The sequence below is a fragment of the Trichomycterus rosablanca genome, chromosome 1 (genome assembly GCF_030014385.1).
Source record: "Trichomycterus rosablanca isolate fTriRos1 chromosome 1, fTriRos1.hap1, whole genome shotgun sequence".
NCBI classification, from domain to species: Eukaryota; Metazoa; Chordata; class Actinopteri; order Siluriformes; family Trichomycteridae; genus Trichomycterus; species Trichomycterus rosablanca.
Genome location: NC_085988.1, coordinates 12,359,149 through 12,375,091, shown reverse-complemented (window position 1 = coordinate 12,375,091; position 15,943 = coordinate 12,359,149). Strand labels below are relative to the sequence as shown.

The 15,943-nt window shown below is 40.2% G+C and overlaps 1 protein-coding gene across 1 annotated transcript in view; it reads left to right on the top strand.

Annotated features, from left to right (window-relative positions):
• The window catches only part of fam135b (family with sequence similarity 135 member B), a 105,041-nt gene that overhangs the window by 66,739 nt on the left and 22,359 nt on the right, over positions 1-15,943 (top strand). Inside the window, exons 6-7 of the mRNA XM_063018054.1 lie at positions 4,843-5,016; positions 6,220-6,346. Coding sequence (XP_062874124.1) covers positions 4,843-5,016; positions 6,220-6,346 — 301 coding nt within the window. The remainder of the gene's footprint in view (positions 1-4,842; positions 5,017-6,219; positions 6,347-15,943) is intronic.

The window sequence follows — 15,943 nt, the reverse complement described above, 5'->3', positions numbered from 1 at the left end:
GTATCTCCAGTTATCCTGACTGCTCGTCTTTGGAACCGGACCTTCCAGAGGAAACCCACACAGACACAGGGAGAACATGCAAACTTTACACAGAAAGAGTCCGGATCGCTCCAGCTGGGAATCAAACCCAGGACCTTCTTGCCATGAGGCATCAGCGATGTGAAAGACTGACCTCCGGTTATCAGAAGTGCTTGGTCACACTTTAGGTGCTACTGTGGCAAATATGCAAGAATATCAGAAATTACAAAGGGAGTCGGTACCCTGGCGGTGTACGCTGGTGGTACCTACGACCTTCGAAGATCAGGAACGAACCTGAAACGTATTTAACCAGCGTGACTTGAACAATCACAGATGTGCAACAGCTTCATCAGTTTTAACAGAGTTTTAATAGGACGGACGGACCGCAAACGCGCCACGTGTTGAAGAAAACCACAGACGAGCCCTCTTTACACCCCCATATACGATCCTAAACAACTGCTGACACGGCATCGCTGCCTCCGCTTGGGTACGTCTGATCTACACCCAGTCTCTCGCTAACGACGTCCTGAAAAAGGACGGTGTAGTGTTGAGAAAAGAAAGCTAGATTTCCTTGTACATAATAGAGCCACCAGATTATTTTACTGTAAGGGTTAAGCATTAGTGATGTACCTTTCTCTTGGTGTATGCCACACATGCACTCCCCCACTCGTTAAGAAACTGGATTGCTAATCTTACCATCTCTGGATCAGCACTTTTTCCTATTTGAAGGTTTCTTTTTTTTTTTTTTTTTCTCTTGCCATTTGTTGACTTGCCCTACGTTCAGACCGGCAGCGATTTCTCGCCTCTTACTGCTCAAATTGTTGATCGCTCATTGGCCTGTGTTCACACCGGAAGTGTCATCACTAAGAAATATTACCTAGAATTAAAAAACAAAGTGTAATGTTTCACGGTGTCGGAAATAAAGTGTGTATTGCTTTGCTCAATTCTCAATTCTTATTGGTAATCATCACATCGCTTCGCTCCTAAATAAATCCTAGTCTGCATAAGGTTAAACTTTGCTCTCTGTTGGCGGAAATCGCAGCTATGATTGAAAATGAATGACAGCCAGTCGCTTTTTCTGATCATAGCATACGGGTTGGTGGGATTCAGACAGATTTACCACCAAGATTCTGGACCCAAGTTCAGGAACTAAACAGAGTCAGATGAACCTTTACACAAAGTGCACAGGACAACAATAAGTTTGTTTGTTTATTAGGATTTTAACGTCATGTTTTACACTTTGGTTACATTCATGACAGGAACGGTAGTTACTCATTACACAAGATTTATCAGTTCACAAGTTTATATCAAACACAATCATGGACAATTTAGTATCTCCAATTCACCTCACTTGCACGTCTTTGGACTGTGGGAGGAAACCGGAGCACCCGGAGGAAACCCACAATGACACGAGAGAACATGCAAACTCCACACAGAAAGGACCCGGACCGCCCCACCTGGGGATGGAACCCAGGACCTTCTTGCTGTGAGGCGACAGTGCTACGCACTTAGCCTCCTCCTGATTGGTCTACAGATTTGATTTCTATGATTTGAAGGCTCAAAATTCCCCAAGCATTAGAACACAGTTAGAAATTTGGTGGTTTTTTTCAAAGAAGAGAAGATAAAGTAGCTGTGTGTTTTTGTTTTGGGGGGAGAAGTGTCAAGATTTGTGGTCAAGAAAGGTGATCAAGATTTTCATGCTTTGTCATGCTTTTATTTTGCAATTTAAAAGAACATTTGCTGTAGATGTTATTCTGACCACCCACTGTTATGCCCTCCTGTTTGGGGCCAAATGTTCTCTTTTTTAGGGTCTGAGATTAAGCATTAGGGTATGTACTGTTCTCTTGGTGTATGCCACACATGCACTCACCCACTTGTTGAGAAATCGGATTGCTAATCTAACCATCTTTAGATCAGTGTATTTGCACTGTTTTTCTTGCCAGTTACGTTCAGACTGGCAGTAATTTTTCACCTCTGAAGACGTTAGAGAAGATTAGTAGCTGTGTTTCTTACTTACTTATTTATTTATATTATTTATGTATGTAAGATTTATGGTCAAGAAAGGTTATAAATAGGAATGTAACAATACACTCTACCCACGATGCAATATGATTCATGACACTGTGTTCACTATATGATTTTTTCCTGATTTTTTAAAACAAAATAAAATTGAAGACAAATTATGACAAAGTTTCCTTTTATTATTTCTCTTTAAAAATAAAATAAAATACTGTATTTGTGCTTATCTTTTATTTATCTAAATAATAAATGCATTGTGTAAAAAAACTGAGATGAAATTTTTAAACAAATCCAACATTATATAAATAAATGAATAATACAAATAAAGAAAGTCTCTCCACATAAATAAATCCCCTACCTGGCAACTTTGTGAAGTGCCATCAACCAGGCGAGGTGAATAGCGCCAGCGCCCTCTGCTGTTTAAAGTAAATATCGATTCATCTTATGATTCGAATCATCAACTGATTCGAATCGTGGCACATGTGCGCTAATTTTTAACTGCTATATGGTGCATCGTTACATCCCTAGTTATAAAGATTTGTAAATGTCATGCTTCCTTTTGCAATTGTAAATAAAAACCGCTTTATTAAAATATTTTTATTTATTTTTATTGATTAGTAAATTCATTAAATAATTAATACATTTTTAGGTATAACTGGTTTAAAGCCCCCACTTTCCGTGAGGACGTCCACCACTTTATTGCAGAACGTCCAGCCCTGAAATGCTCATTTAATAACTGTTCATGCTGTCGACACATCGTACAGCTCTGTGTGGTCGACTCCTTATTCTTTCATTTCCATTATTAAAATATTTATTTCATTGGCTATTTTTACTATCACTCCCACAAATCTATTTAGTCTAATTATAGAACCAACACCAAAAAAGGACTCATCTTGGTTAACGAGTCACTGCAGAGGATTCACTGGTTTTATCACCAGAAATACATTTTTTACAATTTATTTATTCCTTTTTTAATGTAGCTGCTCATATAATGTGATGAACAGAAGGCAGATCCTTTAAAACAGAGATTCCTGCTACTGTCCCTTTTTCTTTGACTCAATTATTAAAACACACAAAAAAAGCTATTTACTCCTTTATACTGGGCTAAGTGGGTAGCACTGTCGCCTCACGGCAAGAAGGTCCTGGGTTCCATCCCCAGGTGGGGCGGTCCAGGTCCTTTCTGTGCGGAGTTTGCATGTTCTTCCCGTGTCTGCGTTGGTTTGCTCCGGGTGCTTCGGTTTCCTCCCACAGTCCAAAGACATGCAAGTGAGGTGAATTGGAGACACTAAATTGTCCATGACTGTGTTGGATATAAACTTGTGAACTGATGAATCTTGTGTAATGAGTAACTACCGTTCCTGTCATGAACGTAACCAAAAGTGTAAAACATGACGTTAAAATCCTAATAAACAATAAACTATCACTCCCACAAATCTATTCAGTCTAATTATAGAACCCTCGTTAACTCATCTTGGTTAACGAGTCACTGCAGATTAACTGGTTTTATCACCAGAAATACATTTACAATTTACAATATATTTATATATTTTATTGTAGCTGCTCATTTAATGTGATGAACAGAAGGCAGATCCTTTAATACAGAGATTCCTGCTACTGTCCCTCAATTATTATAACACACACACACACACACACACACACAAAAAAAGCTATTTACACCTTTATGCTAAAAAAAATGTCTTCAAATGATCAGATGTGATCTGAGAACAACCCAAAAACAAGTCTGTTGCAAAATAGGCGACTGTCCACAGTCAAGCATGTTAAAATGGGCTGGACTGCGCATTTTAAGAAGAATCCAAGAATCCAAAATCATCATATTTTAGCTTTTTACATAGAAATTAAAAAAGCAGGAGTAGGAGCTCCTGGGGTATGAAAGTCTATGATTATATCGAGCTCGCTTGACTGTGGACAGACTGTGTTTGGTGGATTTTTTATTACACCTGAACCATCCAGACAAATGACCTTTTATCATTTCCTCATCAGAATAAAAGACCACTGTTCCACCAGCCCTATTTCTAAATAGAAGAACGCCGTTGTCATTATAAATTCTACACGTATGCCAGCTCGAAGCCGAGAGGGTTAAGGGCCTTGCTCAAGGGCCCAACAGTGACTGCATGGCTGAACCTGGATTCAAACTCTCAACTTGTCAATTTACATGGGCGCTGAGAAGTCACCAACTGTACAAAGTTATGAAAAGACAACCACCAAATTAATAATCAAAGCTGATATGAATGTTTTTGGTGTTTTTTGATTAGACCTGACATATTAAGACGTGTTTTTCTTTAGCATTAGGTAAAAGTTTAGGTTTTCGTCCTCACAAGCCCTATTTATATGGGCACTGAGAAGTCACCAACTGTACAAAGTTATGAAAAGACAACCAACAAATTAATAATCAAAGGCGATACGTATGTTTTTCATTCACATTCTCGGCATTTAGCAGACTTACAGTATACAGTCTAAGCAGTTTAGGGTTATGGGTCATGCTCAAGGGCCCAACAGTGGCAAATTGGCAGTGATGGGGTTTGAACCAGCAACCTTCTGCTTACTAGTCCAGTACCTTAACCACTAGACTACAACTGCCAACATTCTCAATATTTAGCAGACGCTTTTATCCAAAGCTTTTATCCATATATTGTTCAAGCAACTGAGAGTTAAGGGCCTTGGTCAAGGGCCCAACAGTGACAACCTGGCAATGGTAGGGCTTGGACCTAAAGTTTTAAACCCAGAAGAGTCAACACGCCCACTTTTTTCATCAGATCTCAGCGTCTGTGTGTTCGTGTGTTTCAGGTTGGCTGATATTACATCGGTCCCGGCGATCAGCGGCCGGACTCTGGGTCTCCATTTCCACTCGCGGACTGGCCTGCACCATCACCTCCCGGTCATGTTTGACTACTTCCATCTCTCAGTCGTCTCCATCACGGTCCACGCCTCCTTAGTGGCTCTGCACCAACCTCTCATCAGGTAACCCAGCGGTCACTTACCTTCTCCCAACCACTGATCACTCATTTTACAAAACTCAGCCTGCTGACCTGTATGTGGACACCCGTCATAATTACTGGGCTTTTCAATCCCTCTGTATTGATAACAAGCACTTAAAGTCAATAATATGAAATAAATCATATCCAGTTTTGAGTCTTTGTGGATGCACTCCGGTAAACTCAACCTCAGTTAATATCTTTGGGATGCATTGGACCATCGATTGAGAGTCAGGCCTACTCACAGTGGACGTGGAAGTTTTTAAGGTATGCTGGAACCTGGGTGAAAACTAAAAAGCCGCTCACAAAAGCTTAAAGAAGAGATTATTTCATTGTACCACAACGTCAATGAGTAGAAGATCTCCAAGACCTTGAACATTTCTAAAGATGCCAGTGGAAGTATCATTTCAGAAGGTCCAAACTCATGGTCCAGGATTTCTTCTGAGACCTCAGCAAGCTCATCAGGACAACAAAGAAAAACGTCCGTGATACTGCAAAAGACATCCAGGATGAATTATTATTATTATTATTATATTATATATTATTATTATTATATTATTATAATAATAATAATTATTATTATTATTATTATTATTATTATTACTGTTATTATTGTTATTATTGTTATTATTATTATTGTTATTGTTGTCATTATTATTGTATTTTTATTATTATTATATATTTATTATTATTATTATTGTTATTATTATCATTATTATTATTATTGTCGTCATTATTATTATTATTATTATTATTATTGTTATTATTACTTGTTTATTATCATTAACATTTATTATTATTATTATTATTATTATTATTATTATTATTATTATTTAAATTTTCGGCCTTAAGCAGACGCTTTTATCCAAAGCGACTTACAGTACTGTGACAGTATATTGTCTAAATGATTGAAGGTTAGGGGCCTTGCTCAAGGGCCAACAGTGGCAACCTGGCAGTGGTGGGGCTTGAACCAGCAACCTTCTGATTACTAGTCCGGTATCTTAACCGCTAGGCTACAACTGCCCATTTAACTGCCCATATTAACAAATAAGCAAAGAGTTTAAAAAACATTTATTTACAGTTTCAAAAACTGACCATGCTACTAAATACAGATTCATTTGTGAGTCAAAAGAGTCGACTCTTACTAGAGATGAATCAGTTGATAATGATTTTCTTTTTTTTATTTTAGCTTTGCACGTAGCACTAAAGGGGCGTGGCTTGGGAAGGGTCCTCCAGAGAGTGATGCCACGCCCCCTGCGATGTCTGTGGAGAATCTGATGTTTGGAGCTGGATACTGTCGACCCGTTCTCACTGAGGTAATGTTTGAATTAAGAAATTTACAAACAAATGAACTTTTAAGACTTTTGAGAGTCCCTTAGACTGCGAGATGATGGAATACAGGAAAATAGAGGGTATAATGAGATACTTTTTGTCATCCTCACTAAAAGGGTTCCCAGAAAATGAAATTGGAACACGGTAAGGGGGTCCAAGAGGAAAACAGCCAGATAACTGCTGATATTAAAGGTAGAAGAGAATAAAAAATGAAAAGTTGATGGTGATTGAACCTGAACAAACTGAGACAGTCTACAAGTGTACATGGCGTTCCACCGAGAGAGAACATTAGGGAAGGGAGTACGAGCGATTCTCCTGTCCATGCCAGGAATAGATAATTAAGGGCAGATGAAACAGCTGGAACCACTGGGGAAATGAGCTGGCGTCACTGGCTAAGCTCCAATTAACCTTCTGCTGCTGCAGCTCGATAACAGAGCCGGTCCAGCGTCCTCGGGTTCTGATCTGGTTCTGATGGAGATCCTGAGATCTTCACTGCTATACCAAAGCTACAGTGGGGTCAAAAAGTATTTAGTCAGCCACTGATTGTGCAAGTTATCCTACTTAGAAAGATGACAGAGGTCTGTAATTTTCATCATAGGTACACTTCAACTATGAGAGACAAAATGAGAAAAAAAAATCCAGGAAATCACATTGTAGGATTTTTAAAGAATTTATTTGTAAATTATGGTGGAAAATAAGTATTTGGTCAATAACAAACAAGCAAGATTTCTGGCTCTCACAGACCTGTAACTTCTTCTTTAAGAAGCTCTTCTGTCCTCCACTCGTTACCTGTATTAATGGCACCTGTTTGACCTCGTTATCTGTATAAAAGACACCTGTCCACAGCCTCAAACAGTTAGACTCCAAACTCAACCATGGCCAAGACCAAAGAGCTGTCGAAGGAAACCAGGAAGAAAATTGTAGACCTGCACCAGGCTGGGAAGAGTGAATCTACAATAGGCAAGCAGGTTGGTGTGAATAAATCAACTGTGGGAACAATTGTAAGAAAATGGAAGACATACAAGACCATTGATAATCTCCCTTGGGGTCAAGATCTCATCCCAAAATGATCATGAGAACGGTGAGCAAAAATCCCAGAACTACACGGAGGGACCTGATGAATGACCTGCAGAGAGCTGGGACCAAAGTAACAAAGGCTACCATCAGTAACACACTACGCCGAGAGGGACTCAAATCCTGCAGTGCCAGGCGTGTCCCCCTGCTTAAGCCAGTACATGTCCAGGCCCGTCTGAAGTTTGCCAGAGAGCATATGGATGATCCAGAAGAGGATTGGCAGAATATCATGTGGTCAGATGAAACCAAAATGGAACTTTTTGGTAAAAACTCAACTCGTCGTGTTTGTAGGAAAAAGAAAAACCCAAGAACACCATACCTACTGTGAAGCATGGGGGTGGAAACATCATGCTTTGGGGCTGTTTTTCTGCAAAGGGGACAGGACGACTGATCCGTGTTAAGGGAAGAATGAACGGGGCCATGTATCGTGAGATTTTAAGCCAAAACCTCCTTCCATCAGTGAGAGCATTGAAGATGGAACGTGGCTGGGTCTTCCAGCATGACAATGATCCCAAACACACCGCTCGGGCAACGAAGGAGTGGCTCCGTAAAAAGCATTTCAAGGTCCTGGAGTGGCCTAGCCAGTCTCCAGACCTCAACCCCATAGAAAATTTGTGGAGTCCATGTTGCCCAGCGACAGCCCCAAAACATCACTGCTCTAGAGGAGATCTGCATGGAGGAATGGGCCAAAATACCAGCTACAGTGTGTGCAAACCTGGTGAAGACTTACAGGAAACGTTTGACCTCTGTCACTGCCAACAAAGGTTATGTTACAAAGTATTGAGTTGAACTTTTGTTATTGACCAAATACTTATTTTCCACCATAATTTACAAATAAATTCTTTAAAAATCCTACAATGTGATTTCCTGGATTTTTTTTTCTCATTTTGTCTCTCATAGTTGAAGTGTACCTATGATGAAAATTACAGACCTCTCTCATCTTTCTAAGTAGGAGAACCTGCACAATCAGTGGCTGACTAAATACTTTTTGGCCCCACTGTACTTCTGACCATGCTATCTCAGTCTGGTTACTGGTGGGTGTGGCTGCAGAACCTTGTTTCATTTCATTTATTGGTCGACAGGTTTCCACTTTCCACAACCAGAATGGAATGGAAGTGGACATTTAGAACTATGACCAAGGTTTATTCTTTTTTATTTTTTTTTTAATGCATTTTCTCCCTTTTTCTCCCAATTTAGCAAAGCCAGTTAGTCTTCTGCTGCTGGAGACCTCAACCATGTATGAGTCTCCTTTGTATTTGCTCGTACTTTGGTGGATTCGCTGATCTCCATGATCCTCCACTTCTGTACAGGCGCCTCAGGCTACTAACCAGGGTCCTTACACAATGTTAAAGACCCTACCCCCTGTTTTAGTCTGGTCTTTTCTCACCCAGCAGATTAGTGGCCGATTTTGCCTACTACAGGCACTGCCAATTGTGCCGGCTAGGGGGCGCCCAGCCGACTGGTAGCAGATCTGAGATTTAAACTCAGAAAGTTCAGAATCCCAGCGCTGGTGTGCTAGGGTAATATCTCGCTATTTCACCTGGGCTTTCCCCAAGTTTTATTCTTAAGCTGCGCTCGCTGTAGAAAGTATTTAAAGCTAGGCTGTAATCACAGTATATATTGGGGGGGGGGGGCAGATATGCTCAATATGCCCCCCCCCAATATACTGATGTAAAAATGCTGAACAAACATATTTCACTCACAAGCTTTGTGTAACATTGAAATCTGTCAGTGTTCCCATCAGTTGTTGATACCGCAGGAATGTTTTAGAATGCCCCCCCTCCACAATTGCGTAAGATCTGCCCCCAATTTTCAATTCATGACTACGACCCTGATCAGGAGGTGCATGGAGGCGCAGATGATTGACATGTTGTTTCCTCTTCACAGAGTATTAATGCGCTCCAGGTGGGAGTGGTTCTATATATCACGGCTTCTCTCTCACAGACTTGCCAGCTCCTGTGCTTGGTAATCTGCTAGTTCTTTGAAACTGTGATACCGCGCTTGCACCAGTCTGGATGCCAGCACACTTCCCTTACTTTTTGGAAACTCACCTGGTGTTGCTGAGGGATGAGCTGCGTTGTAACAACGCTTTTTTAGAGCCCACTTGGACCCCTCTTTCAAATCCACGCAGCTTGATCAAGTTGGGGTGCCGCCTGTGTATTGCAATCCCGAGCTTGTTCTGAGGGTTCCCTCTGTCCTCTATTTAGAGAGCTAAGCTGTCGCAGATGGCCGGAGCAGCCTGTCACTCTTACCCCTTTTCCACCGACGCAGATGGGTTCCGGTGTGTTTACATTAAAAAAGACGCCTCAGACTGAGAACATGCGTTCGAAGCTGGCACCACGGAATGCCTGTTTTTTCAGCGTGAACCGTAAAGTCATCTGTGGGCGTGTCATGTTGTAGAAGTAAAGGCGCATTTACATGAGAAGCAGCAAAACCCCCTTTGCGCTGGCTGTGTCGTTGTTTCCTGCAGAGCTTGACGCTGCACTTCCATCTTTTAAAGTTCACTTCATTGAACTTTGACCCAGTTTGCCGCTGTTATTTCCAAAGCTCCTTCAGTGAGACGAACTGTTTAATATGACGTGGTAAAAGTGACCCAGACAGTATGAACAACACTTAACATGAACAATAAGGCTTTTTTTACGTTAAGCTATTCCAACATGTCACGACGCAGAAACTGACCAGATGCTCGCGGAATATATATCAAGGAAAATTTGATATCAAAAGGGCAATCCAAAATCAGGGTACAAAATTAGGCAAAGTCCAAAACCAGAGGATAAACAGACAGGCAGAGAAAACCAAAGGGCGCAGGCAAAAACGGTAACGGTAACGGCTAGATTCAGAAATAAGGACCGCTCGGTATGCGCACAAACACAGACGGCAATTCTTCGCAACGAGACAAACAAAAAAAGTTTAAATAAGATTCATGGAATCGAACACAGCTGAAGAGGAGCGATCAGGATTGGCTGACCGGGGACATGTGATAGTCACGTGAGAGTCCGTGGGAGCCTGGGAATTGTAGTCCATATTGTTAAAAACAGACTGTGCCACCTCCATCCATCCCCCAATTACAAGAGGACGAAATCAAATAGGCTTGTGTTCCTTTTAAAAAACCTGTAAAGAACTTTTTGTGGTTTTGCACTTTTCATAATTTAAAGTGAGTTGTTTGTGAGCTATTCTTAAAAAGGATATAGCTAATTAAGTTTATTTATTATTTTGTTTTAGTTATTGTTAATTATTGTTATATCGTTATTGTTATAAAGTTTGAGTCCCTTGAAAGAATAATTATAGGTGGATCGCAATCGGAATCGAGAATCGGTAATACATTTAAAAATAATCGAGATTTTATTTTTTTGCAATATCGCCCAGCCCTACTTGGAACCCCGAGCTGTAAAACAAGTTTAAAAGTTTAAACTGTTAAACAGTTTAAACACAGTGAAGTAAATCCAGCTAAACACAGATGCATGTGGACACTTCTGGAGTGGATTTGATGGTTATTTCACACAAATGGTTCATGTCGTGGTCACTTTGGTGATGTTTTACCCGAGCTCTGAGCAAAGCGGATATTTGCGCCGAGAGTTAAGCACAAAGAGCTTCTCATGTGAACGCACTAAAGAAAGCAACAATGGCAACAAACACGAGGAACCGAGTCGCCTTCTATGTCTTCGTATCACCAATAGTGGATTGGTTTTTATATCTGTAACAACAGCACAAATCCTCACAGATAATCTACACGCTCCACCATCATGTTACCGCTCGTTACTTTCGTTGTGTAACGCCCACCGTTGATGACGCAGGCTTGGTTTCCAAAAACTGGTGGAAACGTGGGTCGTTTCTTCACAAAACACCAAGGTTCGAAGAAAGAGTTCTTTTGGTGGAAAAGCACTTATTGAGACACCAGTTCTCAGTTCTGCTCCGTCCCTGTTATGTCCACTTTCTCCATTGCAGGGCTGCGGATGTTTTTGTTTTCCGGTTCTTATTGATTTCTCTAAAATGTCAAATGTTTAGTGTAAGTGTTAACTGAACGTTTACAAAGTAAACAGACTAAAATAAACTTTTAAATATCCATTTTAGGAACTGTAATAAATATTAATCTGTGAGTCATCTCTGAGAAAACTAGTCCAAGCAGCAACATGCTAAATGAAAGCGGATTCAATAAACAAAATCAACACATAAAACTGTGTGTTTATATTTATGAATATTTATGAAAATCAATAGGAAATCAGCATATCAGTCTTCTTTTTCTATCAGCCTTGCTGTTTTGTTTTATTAAGATTAGCCATGCTCTTTAGGTGTGATGATATGTGACGTAGTAACGTAGACAGGTCCTGGCAGATACATATCCTTTGTTCACAATAATAAATAATAAAGGTTTATAACATTTAGGAACGGAGAAGCAGAACTGAAATTTCACTGGGCTGGGGTGTGATTCACTGGGCAAAATGCAGCACCACCAAATGTGTGAAGGTCCTAAGACTCCCCTGTACATTCCTACGAGTGCATGAAAACTGTTTTGAGCTGCAAATCCCAGCAAAACACTCGGCTAAAAATTCCCTTTTAAAAAAGTTGCACAGTCAGGATTTTTGTCTCGGCTCTGGCACTGCATGTGGGAAGAGAAAAATAAAAGCGCTATCAAACACTCATACTTATATTTTCCCCACACGCTTTATCATTTTCTAATTGGACGACACGCGGCTTCTCTCGTTCCCGATTGGCTGACGGGTGGTTATGGTTCCCCTGAGGCCAGTTCCATCGGGGTAGTAAATGTTAAACATGTAAAACGGCCTCAGCACGGGCGCAGCACGGTTCCTGTTAACGCGCCCCCCGCAGGGTGCTTTAATAAGCGCCGTGTTTAGCCTGGAGTGTGTGTGTGTGTGTGTGTGTGTGTGTGTAACAAGCTTTTCCTTAACAGTCTCATAGCTGCAGGAAAAAACCCACAGAGCAAACATCTCAGATCTCACTGTGTCTATCGGTGCCAATCGCACTGTGGTGCAGTGTAACTATGTGTGTGTGTGTGTGTGTGTGTGTGTGTGTGTGTAACTTGTCAGTTTGACTGATCTTTAGCCCTTCTGTCTCCTCTTGATGCTTCATTTCACACTTTTTTTTCTGTTCCATTTCATTTTCTTTTATAATTTAGAATATGTGCCAACTTACACCGATCAGCCATCTCCATTTTATCAGCTCCACTTACTATATAGAAGCACTTTGTAATTCTACAATTACTGACTGTAGTCCATCTGTTTCTCTGCATGTTTTTTTAGCCCCCTTTTACCCTGTTCTTCAATGGTCAGGTCCCCCACAGGACCACCACAGAGCAGGTATTATTTAGGTGGTGGATGATTCTCAGCACTGCAGTGACTCTGACATGGTGGTGGTGTGTTAGTGTGTGTTGTGCTGGTACGAGTGGATCAGACACAGCAGCGCTGCTGGAGTTTTTAATACCGTGTCCACTTGCTGTCCACTCTATTAGACACTCCTACCTGGTTGGTCCACCTTGTAGATGTAAAGTCAGAGACGATCGCTCATCTATTGCTGCTGTTTGAGTTGGTCATCTTCTAGACCTTCATCAGTGGTCACAGAACGCTGCCCACGGGGCGCTGTTGGCTGGACAAACTAACACACCACCACCATGTCAGTGTCACTGCAGTGCTGAGAATGATCCAACACCCGAATAATACCTGCTCTGTGGTGGTCCTGTGAGAGTCCTGACCATTGAAGAACAGCATGAAAGGGGGCTAACAAAGCATACAGAGAAACAAATGGACTACAGTCAGTAATTGTAGAACTAGAAAGTGCTTCTATATGGTAAGTGGAGCTGATAAAATGGACAGTGTGTGTAGAAACAAGGAGGCGGTTTTAATGTTATGGGTGATTGGTGTATTTTACTTATATACTATTTTATACCTATATTACTATTACTTAAAATAAAATATAAATATATAGGTATAGATTTAGCTTTAAGTCTTTCAGCTTTCACTGGCCTGGTCACACTATCTTGCCACTTCTAGCCACTACAACACAAAAGGCCAGGTTTGAACCTAGGTAATTACAGCTTGGGGTTGTGCTGCATCCACACTACCAACTTATTTGATGTGCTGCCCTTAATACCGTGGCCAGGATGCCAAATCATCACAGGGCCTCAACAATCCTCCTGTCTAACGTAGCCAATCATGTTTGTATGTAGACGCCTAACTGGCCAATAGCACTTGATGATTCGAACCCTGGATCCCAAGAGCAGTGTGCTAAGGAAACATACTGCTGCACTACCCCCACACATAATAATAGTAATAATAATAATATTCTTATTATTATTTTATTATTATTATTATTATTATTAAAAGAATTATAATAATAATAATTATAGTAATAATAAAACTAATAATAATATTAATAATAACAACAATGATGATGATATAATACAGGGTGTCCCAAAATGAACTGACATTTTAAATTTGCTGCCATTTTTTCGCGGCAAAACCTGAGTTCAAGATTTTTTAATTGCTGTCATTGATAAACGTTGATGTTAAATCATAAAAAGGTACACAATCGAACAACGCGTAGAAATTGTAAAAATTCACATTAAAAATGGGAATTGGCCGCCAAGATCATGTGACTTGACGCCGTTTGGGACACCCTGTATATTATTAATATTATTATTATAAACATAAATAAAATAACTAAATAATAATAATAATAATAATAATAATAAAACAGAAAAAATAACAAACTATTATTATTAATATTATTATTATTATTATTATTATTACTGTTATTATTATTGTCAGGTTGAGTCTGACTTTTGGCGATCATCCTTCTTCCTTCTCGCTTTTATCTTTTTAGTTTTTACATCCATAAAGAACCACAGAGAAGACAATTCTGTACAGAGTGAGTAAGTGAGTTATTCAGTGAGCCATTGAGTGAGTGAATGAGTGAGTGAGTCTGTGAATGAGTGAGTGAGTTAGTAAGTAAATGAGTCCGTCATTGAGTGAATGAGTCCGTCATTGAGTGTGAATGAGTGAGTCACTGAGTAAGGGAATGAGTGAGTCAGTGAATGAGTGAGTGAGTGAGTCACTGAGTCACTGAGTAAGGGAATGAGTGAGTCAGTGAATGAGTGAGTGAGTCAGTGAGTCACTGAGTAAGGGAATGAGTGAGTCAGTGAATGAGTGAGTGAGTGAGTCAGTGAGTCACTGAGTAAGGGAATGAGTGAGTCAGTGAATGAGTGAGTGAGTGAGCGAGTCAGTGAATGAGTGAGTCAGTGAATGAGTGAGTGAGTGAATGAGTGAGTGAATGAGTGAGTGAGTGAGTGAGTGAGCGAGCGAGTGAGTGAGTCAGTGAATGAGTGAGTCAGTGAATGAGTGAGTGAGTGAATGAGTGAGTGAGTGAGTGAGCGAGTGAGTGAGTGAGTAAATGAGTGAGTGAGTCAGTGAGTGAATGAGTGAGTGAGTGAATGAGTGAGTGAGTAAATGAGTGAGTGAGTGAATGAGTGAGTGAGTAAATGAGTGAGTGAGTCAGTGAGTGAATGAGTGAGTGAGTAGGTGAGTGAGTGAGTCAGTGAGTCAGTGAGTGAATGAGTGAGTGAGTCAGTGAGTGAGTGAATGAGTGAGTGAGTAGGTGAGTGAGTGAGTCAGTGAGTGAATGAGTGAGTGAGTGAGTAAGTGAATGAGTGATGCTGTGGCCTGGCATTCTCTCCTGGTAATATTCCTGCTGTGTACCTAGTGTTTATATAGATATAGGCTCCTACCCCACTGTGACCCTGATCATAGATGATTTAGTTATCAGTGTGTGCTGAGTGTAGCAGATGAATGTAACTCAGTCTGTGAGTCACATTAGAGGTTTCTGTGGTTTTATCCAGCTGAGTAAAAGCAGCGTGAGTTTTGTCATACGGAGCAGAAGATTAATGAGTTGTGCTGCTGCCACTGATGCACTGCAGCACTAACACACCTTCTGCACTCTCATTGTTCTGAGCAGTACCAGGATATGGACTGGATGTACATGAATACATGGTAGTTGATTTGTTGCAGGTATGATTGTGAGCAGTGATGGATGTTTTCCTAGTGTCAACATAAACTATTTGACAATAAATGTCTGTTGGAGATAGTCTCAGAGGGGCAGGTACATTCTTACATATCCGCTGGGGGGACGCCTTGATTTCCCTCTGTTCTGACATTCACCTGACCATGAGCTTGCTGGTGTAGAGTACAGGGTAACACGGGAACACCCCCCCCCCCCACACACACACACACCCCCACGGGATTAAATCATTGTTTTTAATAATAATAATAAATAAAACAACAACAATAACAAAACAACAACAACAAAACAACAACAACAATAATAATAATAATAATAATAATAATGAATTAAAAAATAGCAATTATAATAATAAAAAAATAGAAAATAACAATAATAATAATAATAATAATAATAATAAAGTATTATGAAGATAATGATTAAAATAATAATAATATTAATAATAATAATAAAATATAAAGATAATGATTAGAATAATA